The following is a 7,793-nucleotide window of genomic DNA, read 5'->3' on the forward strand; positions in this document are numbered from 1 at the left end:
TGATAAGTTACTCCAAGTATTAGTGGCATCTGCATCAAAGATTCTGGTCTGATAAGTTACTCCGAGTATTAGTAGCATCTGCATCAAAGATTCTGGTCTGATAAGTTACTCCGAGTATTAGTGGCATCTTCAACAAACTCACATAGTACATCTCACAAGTCATCACCAGACCAACCGATACCAATCACAAACCATGGAAGAAGGCGATCAGCACTTCCAGATGGGTCTGAAATTGCATCGCCGCAGTATGAACAAGCAACACAAGTAGGTGAAGGGCAAAGTCAAGCAACATAAGTGGGAGAATCCTAGTCATGCTAGATGGCCGAGATGGACACGGCAGTTAAGTCGATCTCTTGCTGCTATATGCAAGCTACAGAACGATTGGATATACGACCAGGATAAGCAACCATGTGCCAACATTCAAACCACCCGATTTAGTTCACAACATTCAAACCGTATTTTGTCGATGGCTCACAAAAACCTCCCAAGTTTCCATCTGGACAAAACATAACCCTAAGATTCGAATGTTGTGACTGCATCTTCAGGTAGCTGTTGCATCTTCCGCCGTTGCGTAACCTCCCTACCGCAAAAAGTTGTTAGCCAGCCACTTGGATCTTACGCAACGCCAGGTATCGCTATCCTACTGCCACCTCTTCCTGCCAACACAAAAGAATCAGCAATGGGTCATTAGCCATTTTTTTCAAACTTAGCAAAAAAATCATGATCTTAACTCGCAATATATGAAAAATCACAAGAAAATCCATGCATGTATGTGCCGGGTACAAATTTACAAGGGTAACTTTCTATCAAACATCTACTTGTATGGGGCTTTTTTTTTCCATATTTTTTCTCCAAGTTTACAAATTTGGGTTCACATGCAGCCAGGTTCTAAAAATCCGCTCTGATGAAGGTACGGGTGTGTTTGGTAGGGTGCATGAAGGGTGTATAAGTCCAAAAGTTCCCTTTTCGACCCATTTTTAGGTGTTTGGTAGAGTGTATAAAGGATGCATGAGTCCACGCTAGCTTAACACAAACACCCTAGGAGCATGCATGAAGAAAGCATGTATGAAAAGGGGTGCTGAGATGAGCATTCACGAAGAGGGAACAACTATGCTGAGATGAGAATGCAACCAAACACACCCTACATAACAGATTTCAGTCTCAGTTGTATGGAAATGTGCCGTGCCATTGGATCTGGGGAAATGAGCAGCAAAAGTATCAAATAAATACCTTCAAACAGCCAAAACAGGAGTTTGACATCAGTAGGTCATCATGCCAGGGTATGACTCTTGCACTGAAGTTGGAACCTACATTAACCAGTTACAACAGGATCAAAGTTAGATGTCAACAGCTAAATATACTAGTGCGTGGACATCTGGAGAAACCGGGCTAATTAAGGATCATGTGTTTTACTAAAAAAAGGATCCATCATGTGCTGGTTATATTGTTAGCCAAATTCTCAAATCATGATAGCACCGTATAACAACCAAAATTTGCTATCATTGTTAGCGGATCCAAATTTTGGTGAACCAGCATATAGTACTTAAACAAGTCAAGTATCTTCATAAAGGAGAAAAAAAATCTAAATATACGATAAACTCCTTACCTTGGGGCCACATGATCCCCAATTACTTTTTCTTCTTCCTCGGTGAACATAAACCACTTGTCACTGTTCCCTGTTGTGTCAAACTCTGATACAAACATGATATTAGTAGTCACTAACTAGATAATTATAAATGAGCAACACAAAAGCATATTGCTTAATAACTTCAGACAGACCTTGGCGCATTATTGATGTCTTCTTGAAATAACCATCAAACTTCCAGTATGCGACCCCTTTGTCTTTCCTGACAGGTTTTGTCCTAAGTAGATCTCCCAGCTTCTCATCTAATATTGCCACGGTTGAGAGGTAACAGAAGGCAATTAGTACCGCACAGCTAGCTCAGCGCCTTAACACATTCCAGAATAAGATAAACAAAGGAGTATACATGGCTACATGCAACTAAGAGGCTTGGCAACTGCATACATGTTTTTCATTCAGTTGAGCTTTAGAAAAATATTACCACGATGAGAATATATGACGGTTTAACACTCAATTAACAAAACAGAAAGTGAATACACGCATAAAGGAATATAAATGAACAGGCGACATTTGTAATTTGTCGAATACAAAGTCAAGCTAAAGCGTGAAAGATAGAGCTGCAAAATGATATATTTGATAAAACTGCAAAAGCAAGTACAAATTCAAGCTAAAGCTTGAAAGATAGAACTAATGAAGTGCAGAAAGCTAAAACAGATATAATACGAAAAATGTAGATATGTCGATTCATAATGTTCAGACCATCTACTGCTGCCTCCTTGTCTTCATTTAACTCCTTGATTTGAGAAATGAGACTTTTAATTTCTGCTCCTTTTCTCAAAAACATTGATTTATCCATCTCATTCTTTAGTCTCTCTTTAAGCTGTTTTTCCTGTAAAATCAGAAAAAAAATTGTTGTTTAGTACCACAAAACTAGATGACTAGACACCAAAAAAAAGGTTGCCTGAGCTCTCGACCTTTTCCTTCGCAGCACGGATTTTTTCTCTTGCAGCAATCTTTCTCTCAGTGGCACCTTCGTCTTGTTTGACAATCAAGCCCCTTAATGTTCTGAACAAAATCAAAATATAATTATAATAGGAGTAAAATAGTGAATTGAACTACTACAGAAAATACAGTAAGTAGTACTTACGCAGTAGAAAGGGTCTCATCACACAGAAAATTCAGCACATGGAGCTTTAAAGAAGGGCTCAACTTTTTGTATCCTGATACCCCTTGATTTAAACAATCAAGTGGGAGTTCCTTCAAGATAACCGTAGATTCACTAATATATTTACCAGTCTCAGTTATCCAAGCATCCTCGTCTCTTGAATAGTCCAAAGGGCTATGAACGCAATAACCTCAATTAGTCATTTAATAAACAGATTTAAACAAAACTACAAAGAAACAGCGATTCAGAATGGACGTACTTCTCTCCTCTGTCTTCTTGGATGAGAGACAACAAACTAATGTGAAGATCAGCAACAACGGAAGGCACCACTCGACCTTTACGGCCTCCTCCGGTTATGACCTGAAGAATTTTTTCTGGCTGTCCCTTTTTTATTTGAAGCACCTGGGCAAAAAAAAACATCTTCTACATCATTCCATTTACACAGCAAATTACACTCCAGCAGACACAAGATGACACATCAACATGTGGAACCACGGAAACAAGAACCCATCTTTTCAAGACGTACGGCATGAAAGTAATGCAATACAAACAACATAGTACCAAGAAAGTAAAAGCTGACAGATTATCCATATTACTTGGTTGGCACAAGTACCTCAGCAAATGTGCGGCAGAATTCATAAAACTGAATTGCAGACCCAACATCGTCGGCCTCCAGCTTGGCCCCTACAACATTGGTGACCGGAGTACCTCTAGGTAGCTCAGTTTTGGTCTTGAGCACATCAGTGCTCTCATCAGAAGTGCCCTTCTTCAGCTTCTTGTTGGCAGGAGATGAAGGAAATGCATTGAGATCAGTGCCTACATTCTCATCCCCTTCAACCACTACTCCATCGGCTTCATCATCTGCCCCCAGGGCCCTCTTTCTGTCTCCCTCCTTACAGAGGGGCCAGCAAAACAGAATCAGCAACAATGAACAACAATCACATGATACAGCAGAGATTCACCAAGCAAGGAAATGCACTACCTTCTTGATCTTGAACGGGAGCGAGGTCAGCGTCTGTGCGGCGGCCACCATGTCCGAGCCCTGCTTTAGCAACTCATGGACGGATGAGTGCCCTGTCGCCTTGGCGGCATGGGCCAGTATCCCCGTCGGCGTCTCCCCTTTCTTCTTCCTGCCAAACAAAACCAAGTTAAGAAATACGGAGTACAATACAATACTACGAGCTAGAAATCCATTGATAACGGCGCATCAGCTTGGCTCTTGGGTGTGACCTGCAGAAGCTGCAGTTGCAGATGCCCCTGCATTTGGGGCAGGTCCAGCCCGCCTGCTTGGTCGCCTCCTCCGCGTTCTCGCCGTACCTGAACAAGCCGTGAAGAAAACCCCCAAAGCAGACCAGATCAGACCAAGAGACGGAGATGATGATCGATTGAAGCCGCGGAAGAAATCCACAGATTTTACCTGTTGAGCAGGCACGTGTGGCAGAAGTGGGTGGAACAGGGGCCCTTCTCCCCGGGCTTCTTGCAGGCCACCGCAAAGTCCGTTGTTTTCTGACGACACTGCGAGCGCGCAACCGCCGAAATCAGCAACGGAGGATCAATCGAATCCGCATCCCCAACAGATGAACAGAGTGGCCCAACGGGGCACTCGCGGATCCGGAATGGCGCTCACCTGGTGGCAGGTCTTGCCGTTCTCCGGGTCGTAGATCCGGCCGCCGACGGCGCGGATTCCGGGGCACGGGTTGCGTTTCCTTGGAGCCGCTTTCTTGGCCTCCTGCTCCACCTTCACCTCCGCCGTCACGGGCACGCCCTTCGCGGCGCCGCCGCCGCCGCCTTTCTTCCTCCCCATGGAGACGCGCTCGGGGGGGGGGGGGGGGGGGGGGGGGGGGGACTAGAGTGGAATGCGGAAGCTCAGGAGGCTGTGAGGGGAGGAAGGTGCGGGGTTGGGGGTGGTAACTCAAATTTCAATCCGCCGCGCCCCGATGAGAGGGCGGGATGGGATGGGTGTTGTGCTTGTGCTGTGTGGTGGGAAGTGGGATGCCGCCGGTGTGTTGCCCCACAAATTTTGAAATTTCGCTTCTCGCCGTTGTCCCGTCTCTCTCTACCGCCACCGGAGGAAAGAAAACATTAAAAAATGGAAACCTTTCCTGGGTTCAAAACAGTGGAGTATAAAAGGCAAATATGGAGGAAATTTTACTCTGGTGTAGTACTCTGGTATAAAAGGCAAGTATGTTTCAAAGGAAAAGAGGGGGTGGATAGGTCCTTTTCTTCATATTTCTATTACCTCTGTGTATCAATGCACTTTCTCGTGTATCAATGTACTCCCTTCATTTCTATATACAAGGTCACAATCTCATATTACAGGTACCAAGATAAAAGTTAACGCCTTCTTGTTTGCCGTGTAAATTAATGTGTATTTTTCTATCTCATGCATATTAACCTAATGATCTCACTTCCACATGCATGCAAGGGATAATTAATGTCCTCATTTGTTAGTGCTACGAGTCAAACACCATTAATATTGCATCGGTTAGTGTTAGTGGCCTTGTATTTTTGCAAATTATAGGTTTGATAGTGGCCTTGTATATAAAAATGAAGGAAATATCAAATTTTACTTTGATGAACTTTTTGATATAGCTCGTGTACCAATGTATTTTCCTCATGAAAATTTACACTGGTGTAACAAATCACGACAATGTATAAAATAAAGAGTAAAATACACCACATGTCCAAAAACTATTTGAGGGGTGCCAAACTAGTCCTAATACTATGAAAATGTGCATCTGGGTCTTCAACGTTTGCAAAGTCTACCACCCACAGCCCTATTCGTGTTACATCAATTTTGATTTGCATTAGTGACACGTTGGCTACTGCCACGTGGTGACATTTCGCACAAAAAAACTCAAAAAGGTCATCTCTTCTATTTTTGTGGTCGTCCTTTTTGTACAAAACCTACACGCATGTCGTCTAGCCACCCATCTCATTCCACTGATTCTCTTGCACGACCCAATCGCCGCCATCCCGCATCCGCATCACCATCGTCTCACCCTCCTACGTGACAGCCCCGGACCCCCACCCCACGCAGCGGCGGCTGCCTTCCCGAAGGGCGCGGCACTGAGAGCTGATATGTCTTAAACGTATCCATAATTTTGATGGTTTATGTTGTTATCTTGTCATCTTTGGATGTTTTATGTATCTTTTATATCTTTTTTGTGACTAACTTATTAATTCAGTGCCAAGTGTTAGTTCCTATTTTTCTGTGTTTTTGGCTCTTTTTAGATCTGATTTTGGAACGGAGTCCAAACGGAATAAAATCCCCGAAATAATTTTTTCCCGAACGGAAGAAGATCAGGGGGCTTGAGGGCCAAGCCAAGACGGCTACAGGGGGCCCACAAGCCCCCTAGCCGCCACCAGGGGGCGGCGGCCAGCGGGCTTGTGGCCTCCCTGGAGCCCCCCTGACCTAGCTCCTTCGCCTATATATTCCCTAAAATACAGAAAAAAATAAAGGGATCCACGAAAATACTTTTCCGCCGCCGCAAGCTTCCGTTTCCGCGAGATCTCATCTGGAGGCCCTTCCCGGTACCCTGCCGGAGGGGACTTTGGAGTTGGAGTTTTGCTTGAGATGCGTGGATCTGAAAATCGTGATGAAGAAACTTATGAAGTGATTCACGAGGGCTCCTTGAATGAAAAGCATGACTGCAATGTTTTCACTATAAATCCTATTAGTGACAATCATGCTAAACATATGCAAAACCCTAAGCTTGGGGATGCTAGTTTTGCTATGTCCCCTAGTTGTTGCAATAATCATGATTGGGTGATGATCTTTCTTATGATCTTGAAAAGCCTCATGATGAATATGATTTTTGCAATAAGATTGAAAGTGGGTTTGGAGACGTCATGACTTTAGTTGATGATAATCCCACTATTTTTGAAGAGCGTCAACTTTGCATGCATGTGGATCATGAAGATAATATCCTATGTGATAGTTACATTGTTGAATTCGAATATGATCCCACATGTAATTATTATGAGACAGGAAAATATGGTGGTAGAAACTTTCATATCACTAAATTACCTCTCGTTATGTTGAGATTGCTATTGTCTCTTTCTTCTTCCTTGCATTTGGTAACTATTGGTTGTCTTGCCAATTTGTTTTCCTATAAAATGCCTATGCATAGGAAGTATTGTTGGAATTATGCCCTAGAGGCAACAATAAATATAGTTATTATTATAATTCCTGTATCAAGATAATCGTTTATTATCCATGCTATAATTGTATTGAATGAAGACTCATTTACATGTGTGGATACATAGACAAAACACCGTCCCTAGCAAGCCTCTAGTTGGCTAGCCAGTTGATCAAAGATAGTCAGTGTCTTCTGATTATGAACAAAGTGTTGTTGCTTGATAACTGGATCACGTCATTAGGAGAATCACGTGATGGACTAGACCCAAACTAATAGACGTAGCATGTTGATCGTGTCATTTTGTTGCTACTGTTTTCTGCGTGTCAAGTATTTATTCCTATGACCATGAGATCATATAACTCACTGACACCAGAGGAATGCTTTGTGTGTATCAAACGTCGCAACGTAACTGGGTGACTATAAAGATGCTCTACAGGTATCTCCGAAGGTGTTAGTTGAGTTAGTATGGATCAAGACTGGGATTTGTCACTCCGTGTGACGGAGAGGTATCTCGGGGCCCACTCGGTAATACAACATCACACACAAGCCTTGCAAGCAATGTAACTTAGTGTAAGTTGCAGGATCTTGTATTACGGAACGAGTAAAGAGACTTGCCGGTAAACGAGATTGAAATAGGTATACGGATACTGACGATCGAATCTCGGGCAAGTAACATACCGAAGGACAAAGGGAATGACATACGGGATTATATGAATCCTTGGCACTGAGGTTCAAACGATAAGATCTTCGTAGAATATGTAGGATCCAATATGGGCATCCAGGTCCCTCTATTGGATATTGACCGAGGAGTCTCTCGGGTCATGTCTACATAGTTCTCGAACCCGCAGGGTCTGCACACTTAAGGTTCGACGTTGTTTTATGCGTATTTGAGTTATATGGTTGG

The 7,793-nt window shown here is 43.2% G+C and overlaps 1 protein-coding gene across 1 annotated transcript; it reads right to left on the reverse strand.

Annotated features, from left to right (window-relative positions):
• Window positions 1-340: 340 nt before the first annotated feature.
• Window positions 341-4,581, reverse strand: LOC123442727. Its single transcript, XM_045118853.1, has 13 exons — window positions 4,375-4,581; window positions 4,165-4,262; window positions 3,978-4,064; window positions 3,730-3,877; window positions 3,361-3,639; window positions 3,007-3,149; window positions 2,730-2,921; window positions 2,557-2,647; window positions 2,342-2,471; window positions 1,780-1,887; window positions 1,607-1,691; window positions 1,231-1,307; window positions 341-656 (listed from the first exon to the last, which is right to left on the reverse strand). Exons 1-12 carry the CDS (start codon window positions 4,549-4,551, stop codon window positions 1,271-1,273), a joined length of 1,575 nt encoding a protein of 524 aa, XP_044974788.1. The 5' UTR covers window positions 4,552-4,581; the 3' UTR covers window positions 341-656; window positions 1,231-1,270.
• Between the last annotated feature and the right edge of the window lie 3,212 nt (window positions 4,582-7,793).

Source organism: Hordeum vulgare, chromosome 3H, assembly GCF_904849725.1.
Source record: "Hordeum vulgare subsp. vulgare chromosome 3H, MorexV3_pseudomolecules_assembly, whole genome shotgun sequence".
NCBI lineage: Eukaryota > Viridiplantae > Streptophyta > Magnoliopsida > Poales > Poaceae > Hordeum > Hordeum vulgare.

Coding starts and splice junctions, on each gene's coding strand:
- LOC123442727 (XM_045118853.1), bottom strand. CDS start 4,551: ATGGGGAGGAAGAAAGGCGGCGGCGGCGGCGCCGCGAAGGGCGTGCCC. Junction 4,263..4,374: donor ACGGCAAGACCTGCCACCAG/GTGAGCGCCATT, acceptor GCGCGCTCGCAG/TGTCGTCAGAAAACAACGGA. Junction 1,308..1,606: donor GGGGATCATGTGGCCCCAAG/GTAAGGAGTTTA, acceptor TGGTTAATGTAG/GTTCCAACTTCAGTGCAAGA.